At 32.8% G+C, this 14516-nt stretch overlaps 1 protein-coding gene across 1 annotated transcript in view; it reads left to right on the top strand.

Moving 5' to 3' along the window:
- COL9A2 (collagen type IX alpha 2 chain) overlaps positions 1-13964 on the top strand; it is a 109082-nt gene extending 95118 nt beyond the window's left edge. The window contains exons 23-32 of the mRNA XM_053707221.1: positions 398-451; positions 820-891; positions 6097-6132; positions 7042-7086; positions 7223-7255; positions 7842-7988; positions 8088-8142; positions 8580-8768; positions 12350-12427; positions 12725-13964. Of these exons, the coding sequence (XP_053563196.1) occupies positions 398-451; positions 820-891; positions 6097-6132; positions 7042-7086; positions 7223-7255; positions 7842-7988; positions 8088-8142; positions 8580-8768; positions 12350-12427; positions 12725-12921 (906 nt within the window). The 3' untranslated portion in view covers positions 12922-13964. The remainder of the gene's footprint in view (positions 1-397; positions 452-819; positions 892-6096; positions 6133-7041; positions 7087-7222; positions 7256-7841; positions 7989-8087; positions 8143-8579; positions 8769-12349; positions 12428-12724) is intronic.
- The last annotated feature ends 552 nt before the right edge of the window (positions 13965-14516 follow it).

The raw sequence follows: 14516 nt of genomic DNA, 5'->3' as shown, positions 1-14516 counted from the left end.
AAGATGGTTACAGAGGTTTTGCCATACAAAATTTTCAAAGTTTCCTTTGGTGTAGTCAGATAACTAAATATTCAAATGAGCTTGTTCTCTAAGCTAACAAATCACTGTGCAGAATGTTACTGAGTTAGATTCATTTTACTATTATTGAAGAATGTTGAAAGCAATCCTTTCACTATGAAGAGCGTAAAAAAAGCACTGTGTTTAGGAGTATTTTACGTCAAAAACAGGCAAAACAAATAATTAATACTACAATTTGTATTTCCCTTTATTAAATAATTTTATGGGGATTACATCTGAGTTGATGTCCAATTAGGTAATGAGGAATAAAGATTATTATTATTTTTTAAACTGTAAAAACATTTTACACTTATTGATGAGTGTTTTATTTTATTTTAAGGGGGACAGAGGAGAAAGAGGAGCAGTTGGACCAATTGGGCTGCAAGGGAAAGTAGTGAGTATACTATATATTTGTGTTCAGCACAAAGATATATTCTGCATGTTATATATATATATATTTTATTTATATATATATATATATATATATATATATATATATATATATATATATATATATATATATATACATACACACATACATATATATGACTATCTACCATCTATCTCTCTATCTATTAATCTCTCTATCTCTCTATCATTTATCTATCATCTATCTAACTATCTATCTATATATTATCTATCTACCTATCTATCTCTCTTCATCTCTCTCTTTTCTGTCTGTCCTGACTATCTGTTTGTCTATCTATCTGTCTATCTATGTTTACAATATCATATAAAACTTGTTTGCTGTTATTTTTGCAGGGTTCAAAGGGCGAGCAGGGACCTCCAGGAATTCCAGGGCCCCAAGGGATACCGGGATTGAAAGGAGACAAGGTAACTTGAAGAGAGTTTGGTGGCTACTGTTATGCTCTCCATGGTGCCATCTATGAAAGGATATTTACTGCAAACCGTATCAAGCAACAGCTTTTTAATAATAACAAGGACATTTCCTAGTTTGTGATGACCTCATAAGTTGAACACCATGTAGATACATGTAAATAAGACATTTAAACTAGGTACATGTAAATAAGAAATGTAAATTAGGTACATGTAAATAAGAAATGTAAATTAGGTACATATAAGTAAGACGTAAATTAAGATGTTAATAAGACATGTAAATTAGATACATGTAAATAAGACGTAAATTAGATACATGTAAATAAGACATCTAAACGAGGTACATGTAAATAAGACATCTAAACTAGGTACATATAAGTAAGACGTAAATTAAGACATGTTTATAAAACATGTAAATTAGATACATGTAAATAAGACATCTAAACTAGGTACATGTAAATAAGACGTAAATTAGATACATGTAAATAAGACATGGTACAAGGGGAGTGGAAATATACATAACTTTGAAAATTGTTATAAAAAAATCTACTGCTTATTTGAAGTTCAGACTAAGTGCTATTGCATTGTCTTGTTATCTTGCATTTGTTGATTATGCAAATCTAATGTGTTGACTGGTCCTTTAAGACATGTTAATAAAACATGTAAATTAGATACATGTAAATAAGACATCTAAACTAGGTACATGTAAATAAGACATTTAAATTAGGTACATATAAGTAAGACATAAATTAAGACATGTTAATAAAACATGTAAATTAGATACATGTAAATAAGACATTTAAATTAGATACATGTAAAATAAGACATCTAAACTAGGTACATGTAAATAAGACATTTAAATTAGGTACATATAAGTAAGACGTAAATTAAGACATGTTAATAAAACATGTAAATTAGATACATGTAAATAAGACGTAAATTAGATACATGTAAATAAGACATAAATTAGATACATGTAAATAAGACATGTCAATTAGGTACATGTAAATAAGACGTAATTTAGGTACATGTAAATAAGACAGAAATTAGATACATGTAAATAAGACGTAAATTAGATACATGTAAATAAGACATGGCAATTAGGTAGATGTAAATAAGATGTAAATTAGATACATGTAAATAAGACGTAAATTAGGTACATGTAAATAAGACGTAAATTAGGTACATGTAAATAAGACATAAATTAGATACATGTAAATAAGACATCTAAACTAGGTACATGTAAATAAGACATTTAAATTAGGTACATATAAGTAAGATGTAAATTAAGACATGTTAATAAGACATGTAAATTAGATACATGTAATTAAGACGTAAATTAGATACATGTAAATAAGACATGTAAATTAGGTACATGTAAATAAGACATAAATTAGATACATGTAAATAAGACGTAAATTAGGTACATGTAAATAAGATATAAATTAGGTACATGTAAATAAGACGTAAATTAGGTACATGTAAATAAGATATAAATTAGGTACATGTAAATAAGACATGTCAATTAGGTACATGTAAATAAGACGTAAATTAGGTACATGTAAATAAGACATGTCAATTAGGTACATGTAAATAAGACATAAATTAGGTACATGTAAATAAGACATAAATTAGGTACATGTAAATAAGACATAAATTAGGTACATGTAAATAAGACATAAATTAGATACATGTAAATAAGACGTAAATTAGGTACATGTAAATAAGACATAAATTAGGTACATGTAAATAAGACATAAATTAGGTACATGTAAATAAGACATAAATTAGATACATGTAAATAAGACATGTCAATTAGGTACATGTAAATAAGACATAAATTAGGTACATGTAAATAAGACATAAATTAGATACATGTAAATAAGACGTAAATTAGGTACATGTAAATAAGACATAAATTAGGTACATGTAAATAAGACATAAATTAGGTACATGTAAATAAGACATAAATTAGATACATGTAAATAAGACATGTCAATTAGGTACATGTAAATAAGACGTAAATTAGGTACATGTAAATAAGACATGTCAATTAGGTACATGTAAATAAGACATAAATTAGGTACATGTAAATAAGACATAAATTAGGTACATGTAAATAAGACATAAATTAGATACATGTAAATAAGACGTAAATTAGGTACATGTAAATAAGACATAAATTAGGTACATGTAAATAAGACATAAATTAGATACATGTAAATAAGACATAAATTAGGTACATGTAAATAAGACATAAATTAGGTACATGTAAATAAGACATAAATTAGATACATGTAAATAAGACGTAAATTAGGTACATGTAAATAAGACATAAATTAGGTACATGTAAATAAGACATAAATTAGATACATGTAAATAAGACGTAAATTAGGTACATGTAAATAAGACGTAAATTAGATACATGTAAATAAGACGTAAATTAGGTACATGTAAATAAGACATAAATTAGATACATGTAAATAAGACATGTCAATTAGGTACATGTAAATAAGACGTAAATTAGGTACATGTAAATAAGACGTAAATTAGGTACATGTAAATAAGACATAAATTAGGTACATGTAAATAAGACATAAATTAGATACATGTAAATAAGACATGTCAATTAGGTACATGTAAATAAGACGTAAATTAGGTACATGTAAATAAGACGTAAATTAGGTACATGTAAATAAGACATAAATTAGGTACATGTAAATAAGACGTAAATTAGGTACATGTAAATAAGACGTAAATTAGGTACATGTAAATAAGACATAAATTAGATACATGTAAATAAGACGTAAATTAGATACATGTAAATAAGACGTAAATTAGGTACATGTAAATAAGACTTAAATTAGGTACATGTAAATAAGACGTAAATTAGGTACATGTAAATAAGACATAAATTAGATACATGTAAATAAGACATGTCAATTAGGTACATGTAAATAAGACGTAAATTAGGTACATGTAAATAAGACGTAAATTAGGTACATGTAAATAAGACATAAATTAGGTACATGTAAATAAGACATAAATTAGATACATGTAAATAAGACATGTCAATTAGGTACATGTAAATAAGACGTAAATTAGGTACATGTAAATAAGACGTAAATTAGGTACATGTAAATAAGACATAAATTAGGTACATGTAAATAAGACGTAAATTAGGTACATGTAAATAAGACGTAAATTAGGTACATGTAAATAAGACATAAATTAGATACATGTAAATAAGACGTAAATTAGATACATGTAAATAAGACGTAAATTAGGTACATGTAAATAAGACTTAAATTAGGTACATGTAAATAAGACATAAATTAGGTACATGCAAATAAGACATAAATTAGATACATGTAAATAAGACATAAATTAGGTACATGTAAATAAGACATAAATTAGGTACATGTAAATAAGACTTAAATTAGGTACATGTAAATAAGACGTAAATTAGGTACATGTAAATAAGACATAAATTAGATACATGTAAATAAGACGTAAATTAGGTACATGTAAATAAGACATAAATTAGGTACATGTAAATAAGACATAAATTAGGTACATGTAAATAAGACATAAATTAGATACATGTAAATAAGACATGTCAATTAGGTACATGTAAATAAGACGTAAATTAGGTACATGTAAATAAGACATGTCAATTAGGTACATGTAAATAAGACATAAATTAGGTACATGTAAATAAGACATAAATTAGGTACATGTAAATAAGACATAAATTAGATACATGTAAATAAGACGTAAATTAGGTACATGTAAATAAGACATAAATTAGGTACATGTAAATAAGACATAAATTAGATACATGTAAATAAGACATAAATTAGGTACATGTAAATAAGACATAAATTAGGTACATGTAAATAAGACATAAATTAGATACATGTAAATAAGACGTAAATTAGGTACATGTAAATAAGACATAAATTAGGTACATGTAAATAAGACATAAATTAGATACATGTAAATAAGACGTAAATTAGGTACATGTAAATAAGACGTAAATTAGATACATGTAAATAAGACGTAAATTAGGTACATGTAAATAAGACATAAATTAGATACATGTAAATAAGACATGTCAATTAGGTACATGTAAATAAGACGTAAATTAGGTACATGTAAATAAGACGTAAATTAGGTACATGTAAATAAGACATAAATTAGGTACATGTAAATAAGACATAAATTAGATACATGTAAATAAGACATGTCAATTAGGTACATGTAAATAAGACGTAAATTAGGTACATGTAAATAAGACGTAAATTAGGTACATGTAAATAAGACATAAATTAGGTACATGTAAATAAGACGTAAATTAGGTACATGTAAATAAGACGTAAATTAGGTACATGTAAATAAGACATAAATTAGATACATGTAAATAAGACGTAAATTAGATACATGTAAATAAGACGTAAATTAGGTACATGTAAATAAGACTTAAATTAGGTACATGTAAATAAGACGTAAATTAGGTACATGTAAATAAGACATAAATTAGATACATGTAAATAAGACATGTCAATTAGGTACATGTAAATAAGACGTAAATTAGGTACATGTAAATAAGACGTAAATTAGGTACATGTAAATAAGACATAAATTAGGTACATGTAAATAAGACATAAATTAGATACATGTAAATAAGACATGTCAATTAGGTACATGTAAATAAGACGTAAATTAGGTACATGTAAATAAGACGTAAATTAGGTACATGTAAATAAGACATAAATTAGGTACATGTAAATAAGACGTAAATTAGGTACATGTAAATAAGACGTAAATTAGGTACATGTAAATAAGACATAAATTAGATACATGTAAATAAGACGTAAATTAGATACATGTAAATAAGACGTAAATTAGGTACATGTAAATAAGACTTAAATTAGGTACATGTAAATAAGACATAAATTAGGTACATGCAAATAAGACATAAATTAGATACATGTAAATAAGACATAAATTAGGTACATGTAAATAAGACATAAATTAGGTACATGTAAATAAGACATGTCAATTAGGTATATGTAAATTAGGACCAAATTTTCTATTTCGCAGAAGGTGGTGGACTTTTTATGTGAGTGTTGTCCAGTGGAGCCTTGTGAATTATTGATAAAAAAATAAAACTAACTATTCTTTACTTTTTATACCTAGGGATTCCCAGGAAAGGTTGGATCTAAGGGTGAGCTGGTAAGTACACTTTCTGTCACATTATATATGTAAAATAAAAAAATAGTGCATCTGATAGGTATATTATTCTTGTATGTAAATAGCTAAGATACTTGTCTCTATGTATTTTGTAGGAAGCCCATCTAGGTGTAAGTTGCTGCACAAGTCTGTACATAAAGGCTCATTTGTACATGACTAATAATAAACATACATAAGGGCCGATTTATCATCGATCTGTCCGACATGATCCGCTCAGCCGATCATGTCCCACAGACATCGATGAATGCCATTTATCATTGCACAAGCAGTTCTTGTGAACTGCTTGAGCAATGCCGCCCCCTGCAGATTCACTGCCAATCGGCCGCTAGAAGGGGGTGTCAATCAACCCGATCGTATTAAATCGGGTTGATTGCTGTTTGCCGCTCAGAGCAGGCAGACCAGTTAAGGAGCAGCGGTCTTAAGACCGCTTCCTCTTAACTCCTGTTTCTGGGGCGAGCCTGAAGGCTCGTGCCGAAACAGGCCATAGTAAATCGGCCCCTTGAAGTCAGTTGTATGATTTATGGTGAATGATGCATGTCTACAACAAACTACTTTCCTTTTTTAGGGAAAAAAATACCAATGGAGAATAGCAATATATATTGTTTGAGAGTGGGGTCTGTATGAGAGTGGGGTTTCCTCTATAAAGGGGACAGGTATAGGGCTACAAGGGACAGAACGGTTTCTCATTACCATAGGAACTGTCCTTAATAGCAGCAACTGCCTGTATATGGTGTATATTAAACTCCAAATTATTTGTGTTTTGTATTTATTTTTTATGGTCATATAAATGTATGCATGTTTATATATTTGTGTCCTTTTGTATGTGTATGTAAATGTGTGTGTATATCAACAACTACAGTAAATAACTTAGAATGATATGTTTCATTATAGGGGGATCCTGGAGTTGAAGGATTGGCTGGAGAGTCAGGAGAAAAGGTGAGAGGCTAAAGTACTCACAATTCACAGCATTTTGAAAGATGATACATTTTGTGCTAAACTGTGGTTAGAATTATACTTTCTCCCCAGATGGACAATTGGGAGGAGTTGACCTAAATGTTTGTTTTCCTTTTAGGGTGAATCAGGTGAACCAGGTCCTAAAGGACAAGTGAGTATTTGCCTACAAGCATTTCTAGGCATATTTTGGTGCTTTGAAGATACATGGAAATTTACATTGCAAAAATATTCCCTATCTTTATATCAATTTACAAGATTTAAGACATTAATAGGAAGAACTAAGAGATAGGAAGTATATGAATGAGTTAAAGGCAATTACCTTATTAAAACATCAAAACAGATTATTTTATTCTTACGATGAAAGTCCTCTATTAATTTTGCAGAGCTTGATGGGTGTTAATAACTTGATAGTCTATTCAATTAATTTTGTCATTCGCAAAGAGTGAGAAAATGTAACACGATTTTAAAATTGGTGGAAAAAGTTCTTAACTATTTGCAACTAGAATTAAATAAAAATGAAACTTCCGTTAAAAGATGAGGTACGTCTCGTTAAATGAAGAACTGTATGCTGTGATGTCTTAAGCCCATTCAAGCTTTGTTTTTGTGTGAATAGGGATGGAGTCAAACTGAGAGATTTGCATATTGATCTCATTTTATATTTTACTTCCTTTGTCTGTAAAATAATGTATTTTTAAAATGATTGAAGAATATGTCTGCCTTATTGTGTCTTCTCACAGCAAGGTGTTCATGGAGAGATGGGGTACAGTGGACCAACAGGTGACCCAGGGCAACCGGGTATCCAAGGGCTTGCAGGACCACCGGGACCAAGAGGACTCAATGGAGAGAGGGGTGTCCCTGGGATGCCTGGACGGCAAGGAGTGCCTGTATGTAAAATCTAGGACAAGCAAGCATGCTTTTATGGCTAGAATAAATATTTTCTTGCAAGCTTTTTTTCTTTTCTTTAACTCTCCTCTCTCCATTAGGGGCGTGATGCTGGAGATCAGCACATAGTGGAAGTGGTTCTAAAAATGCTGCAAGGTGAGAATGAGAGCATAAAGCACCCAGCCATGAGTAAAGCAGTGAGCAGCCAGTCATGTGGGTAATGAACAATAAGCTGTGTGCTTAGTAGTAAATTGAGAGATTTCTGAATACCATGAAAATTCAGTTGTGCATAGAGAAATGTACATTCTGTACAGAGCAGGATTCATACATCTGGTGCAGTAACAAAAACTGCCATTTGTCTGCAGAATCAGAGAAGTATGCATAACAGCCAATTGTGTGCAAAGCAGTAAATTGCTAGTTGTGTGCAGAAAAGTAGAATTCAAATTGTAATCAGAGCAATAAACAGCCATCTGTGCAGAGCAGTAAAAGTCCAGTTGAGTACATAAAAGTGAATTACTAAGTGTGTTCAGAGCAGTAATGTTTCATTTGGGTTTTGCTGAGCCATACATGACACTCCCATTTGCCTTAAACAGAACAACTTGCTTCGGTGGCAGTTAGTGCTCAGCGAGCTGCACTGGGGGGAGCTGGTGTCATGGGACCTCCTGGACCTCCTGGACCCCCAGGACCCCCTGGTGAACAGGGGCCACATGGACACCATGGACCACGTGGTGTACCAGGTATCATTGGAGTGATGGGCCAGATTGGAAATACAGGACCTAAAGGTGAGTGATCTACGGGTGGGTATATCGAGGAAGAGGGAGTAAAATAATACAAACAAAAAGAAACATCAATACAGCAATAATAACAGATTACTGCTAGATTACTGATACACCATTTAGTCATCTGAACCATTAATAAGTTAAGAAAATTCCATATTTTATCAGCAACTTCTTCATGCTTCCCCACATCTCCCTGATTTGCAGAACAACCTGGTTAACCTAAAAGGGACATGAAACCCTAAAATTGTCTTTCAGGATTCAGATAGAGCATGCAATTTTAAACAACTTCTATTAACACATTTTCTGGAGCACTATATGGTAAGTTTTGCAAGAATGTTTGACATTTGCAAAAGCACTAGATGGCAGCACTATTTCTTGCCGTATTGTGCTCCAGACAAGTACCTAGGTATTATTATTATTCTTTATTTATAAAGCGCCAACAGATTCCGCAGCGCTGCCCATGGGTACAAGGATAAGTACAATGGAGAAACAATACAATAAGACAAAAAATTACAGACAAATACAGGGGGAATTGAGGGCCCTATTCATGTGGAAACTTACAATCTAGGTATCTCTTCAATATCATGGGAACAAAGCAAATTGGAAACTTTTTTTTAAATTGTATACTCTGTCTGAATCACAAAAGAAAATGTTTGGGTTTCATGTCCCTTTAAAAGTTTCTTTTATTTTATGCATTTGTTTTATATGGTAAAAATGTATTACTTTTAATAATTAATAATGGAACTTAAGGACTTTAAATAAGAGGATTAAAGGGACACTGTACCCAAAATTTTTCTTTCGTGATTCAGATTGAGCATGAAATTTTAAGCAACTTTCTCATTTACTCCTATTATCACATTTTCTTCATTCTCTTGGTATCTTTATTTGAAATGCAAGAATGTTTAGATGCCGGCCCATTTTGGTGAACAACCTGGGTTGTCCTTGCTGATTGGTGGATAAATTCATCCACCAATAAAAAAGTGCTGTCCAGAGTACTGAAACAAAAAAAAAGCTTAGATGCCTTTCATATAATGATAGCAAGAGAACGAAGAAAAATTGATAATAGGAGTAAATTAGAAAGTTGCTTAAAATTGCATGCTCTTTCTGAATTACAAAAGAAAAAATTTGTGTTCAGTGTCCCTTTAATTTAAACATAGAATTAATAAAGTGTTAAATTGCTATATTATATAAGAAGAAAAGTGAAGAAAATTCAATGTACAACTTATAGCTCCCAATATTAAGTAGTAGAATACCTTGTGACAAGCAGCTGAAGCTTCGGCTCAAGTGGTCTGAGTGCAGCGACTGGTTGGTCTGTGCAGGGTTTGTGTGTTTCTCTGCAGGGATTGGGTAGTCTCGGGTTTGAGGGAAACAAACTGGGGCATAAACAGGTGAAGAATGGACAACAGGACAGAAGTTCCAAATCACGACATCCTGAAAATTTTGCTGCAGTTAGGAGCATTGATATCTTACCCTAAGGGGTCGATTTAACAAGCAGCTGAGGCTGCATCAACGCCCCATCGTTTCTGGCCTGCCAGAAACTGAAGTTAAGAAATGCTTGTGCAATGTTAAATGCTGACAGCGTATGATGTCGGCATTTAGCGAGGTTGAGCGGACATGATTCTCTACAGCGAATCATGTCCGCTCGACCTTTAGTAAATCTACCCCAAAATATGTTTTTCATTACCACCTGCTCCAGGCTCTTTACTTCTTCATCACTTGTTAGCATACTATTTGTTGGAAGCTCATACTGGAGATACCGGATCAAATGCAACACTGCACAATGTTCATGCTATTAAAAAGGAAAATATTCCTCTTTAACAGATTGTAAATTGAAGATGGAAAAAATTCAGTATACGCCCCTTAGCGAGACACCCTGTTTTTCAGGGTAAAAAGTGGCTTTAGATCATTCCACCAGGGAAATAGAAGGACTGGCGAGCATTCTTTAATAATCTCGCCAGCCCAGAGAGCTTTCAATCATCAAGCCCTGAATGACCTGGTAAGAATCTTAGTGGTTGTGAAATGATAAATGCAAGCGTTGGATGCTATACACTCACCCCAAACACAAGCTGACAGGTTCCCTGATTGGGAACATTGTCTGTCCACACCCTAAGCTGCATCCTAACCATGCCTCTTCCCAAACCATCTTAAATTCAGAAGGTATTCTGCTCCCCTGGTTGCCAGTAGCATGCACACAACAGTGATTTAACCAACATTGCTGCCAATAACATACATAGAGCAGTGGTTTCCCCTTTTGATTGACAACAGAATTTACCCTCTTTTAGCTGAAGAACAGTGGTTTAACACTCTTTTTTTAACACAGAGAGCAGAGATTTAACTCCCTTTGTGCCAGTAACACAAAACAATGTTGTTGCCCCTTTGTCCTCCCTTTGTACCAGTAACTTTGAAAATGATTTAACCCTTTTATGCCAGTAACACAAATCAATTATTTATCCTGTATATTCCAGTGACAGAAGGATACATTATTTAACCTTCTTTGTACCAATAACACTTTAACGTTTTAACTACCTTTGTGCAGATTGCACCTGGAGCAATGATTTTCGCTATTTAGTACTTACTTGCCATTTTCATTCTTCATACCATGGAAATCGGGGGGGCCTAATTATTAGAAATAATCTTATAAAACATTTGGGACTAATTAGAAGGGGAGTTCAATTCCTTAGGCCCTGAGCTCTAGGCCCTAATAGCACCTAGTGTAGTTGCTTCTTCTATCAGATGTTTTTTTCATTTTTTTCATTTAAAACACTTATATTTATTCTGACAAAATACATGTCTATAATGTTAAAGATATGGGGGCATATTTATCAAGCTCCGTATGGAGGTTGATGCCCCATGTTTCTGGCGACTAAAGACTGCTGCTCCATAACCTGTCCCCCTGCTCTGAGGCCGCGGACAGACATCACCAGAAATCATCCTGATAGAATACGATCGGGTTGATTGACACCCCCTGCTAGCAGCCAATTGGCCACGAATCTGCAGGGGGTGGCATTGCACCAGCAGTTCTTGCAATGATAAATGCCGAGAGCATATGCTGTCGGCATTTATCGACGTACAGCGGACATGATCCGCAATATCGGATCATGTCCGCTAGCACAATGATAATTCGGCCCTGTGGTCTTTAAAATTATATAAACAGTAGTGATTCTAGATCTTAAAAACTGACAAGGGTTAAGGTATGATACTGGTGTGGGGGTCATCAGTTTCTACTACTTTGTCTAATTTTATTCCCTTCCCCCCCCCCCCCCCATTCATTACACCTAAAGTTAAAATTTCTATGAAGATACAAATGCTCAAAAGGGCGTACTGTATTTTTTATCATTTAGACAATATGTTTTTAATAGTATTGACATGTATTTATACATTGTGTGCAGTATAACTAACCCTCTTTATAATATAGCTGTAATATAATTACTTTATGGCACTTTGTTGTTTTTTCTACCTTAAACAGCATTTGCAGTTGTTTTTCTGTTTACCAAAAAGGATCAATGAAGCTGTAAAATGAAGCTGTAAAATCTGCTCCATTCTGATGTCATACATTGATTTGCTATTTTGTTTTTATATTTCAGGAAAGAGAGGAGAGAAAGGAGACAGAGGAGACACTGGACGTGGTCATCAGGGTCTTCCGGGTCCCCCTGGAATTCCAGGTGAAACACCTCTTTGTTAATATTAGGCAGCTGATATATCAGTAGATAGAAACTAGTATGTGAGAATAAATGCATTTTAAAACCAATTTACTAGCACAGCATTCCCTACACCTTCCTAAATCACACATATTACCCATACAGATACCTGATTTATAAGATGCATTACACCTTGTAGCATATCCAGTGAAGTTCAGCACTCTCTACTCTCTATGTATATACAGTAAATGATACTGGTACAAGTAGCTTCTTTGTCAAATATATCATATGCTATTTATTAATTATCCTGTCATTTTTAAGGTCTTCCTGGAATTCCTGGCCATGCTCTAGATGGTAAACATGGAGAGAGAGGTCCTGAAGGGGCAGCAGGAGAGCCTGGAAGACCAGGATCTCCTGGACCATCAGGTCTTCCTGGGTTCTGTGAGGCTGCTGCTTGTCTAGCAGCATCTGCCTATGCTCCTGCATCTTTGACTGAGCCTGGAACCATCAAAGGTTAAAGATCAAAATGTCACCACCAATTAGTCCTGGAGATAAACTGAAAGATGCAAATTAAAACAAGAAGTTATCATTTCCCTACCGCAAGGACCCACACCCCAACCATCATCCATCTTTAAGAGGTCCTTCCGGCAGAGATGTGTTTAAATAAATTAAACTGGATACTTTGTCAGAATTGCAGAAGGAACCTAGGAGAGGATCCTAGACTGTGAACCAACTTGATCAGCCTTGCTATGTGCCGACAGCCTCTCTTCCTTTCAAGTCTTGGGTTTCAACATCAGCCACATATCTTCTTCCTCCTCTCTGCAAGGGATTCCATACTTTAGTGATATTAATATAATTTAACCCTTTGGTAAGCTGCAGAGAACATTGTTTATACATGTGATGTATTGCCAATACAAAAGTCACAGAGTGAAGGCCCAAGACTGCATGTCTTGGCTAGAAGTCCCCAACAGCTACCTATGGAAACCAATTGTGTCTACAGTGGATAGCCCATGGCAAGATATGATGATTGCAATGTGGTACAGGAGAAAGCAAGACTTACATCTGATGTCCTCCAATATTGTGTACTGACAATTGTATTTTTTATTTTTGTTAAGTGATGGAAAAATAGCATTATAATTTATAATGCTTACACTTGTAACATAATACATTTTTATGGGGTTTGTTTTATTATGAATGGAATTCTAAACTGCAAATTTAAAAATGATGATGGCAGAAAATGCAAAAAGTGTCCAGAATGTAAGAAATGAAAAGCCCTTATTAACAAAACAATATATGCCCCAAAGCTAATGTCCTTTATAGCCACTATCAAGGAAACAGAGGAACAAATAAATCTCACCTACATATTAAATAAAAACTGTCATCACCTTTTTAAAAGGCTTTATTTAATACAGTCAATTATAAAATCGCCCTGATACATTGATAATTTTATTATTAAATGTTTAATGTTATTTTTGGTTTCTGCAGCTGTTGGATGTCTACAATAAATTGATCTGTGATGGTTCTTCTCATTCTTAACCATTAAAGGCTTCTTTTTCAGGTTCCACTGATTCATGCTACGTGAATAAATTACTATGTAATTAAACATTACCTTATATTATGTAGTACAAGACGTACAATGCCTGAAATTATGTCTCCGTTACTTGGATTTATCTTTAAAAGTCTTTGAACAACTATATGATTTTTAGGTGACGGCAGAGTGACAATATCAGCAGTACTTTTATCTTTGCAGGATGCATAGCAAGATGATTAAAAATATGTTGTGTGGTTTAATCAAAAGCTTTGCTTTTCTTGAAAAATGTTCTAAAGGGACACATTTTTACAGCCTAATCTTGTGTTTTGGCAGAAATTATGTTTATCACAAAGTTACCATGTGATTAATTTTCATGACATGGGGTAGATTTTTTTTTGTTTTAATTTGCAAGAAAAAAATAATGTTGATGCGCCCTTAATATAAAAGAAGATCCCCCCATAGCTAAAAAAGATGTACATAATGGCAGAATAAAATAGGAATGTAAATAGGTAATAGTAGAAGTATGTTGCCCTTAAGTGCCATATTGTCATGTAGTTGATTTAAAGGTGACTCATGTATAAT

This window comes from Bombina bombina, chromosome 3, assembly GCF_027579735.1.
Source record: "Bombina bombina isolate aBomBom1 chromosome 3, aBomBom1.pri, whole genome shotgun sequence".
Classification (NCBI taxonomy): domain Eukaryota; kingdom Metazoa; phylum Chordata; class Amphibia; order Anura; family Bombinatoridae; genus Bombina; species Bombina bombina.
Note: the sequence above shows the minus strand (reverse complement) of the source record. Positions and strands in the feature narration are given on the sequence as shown.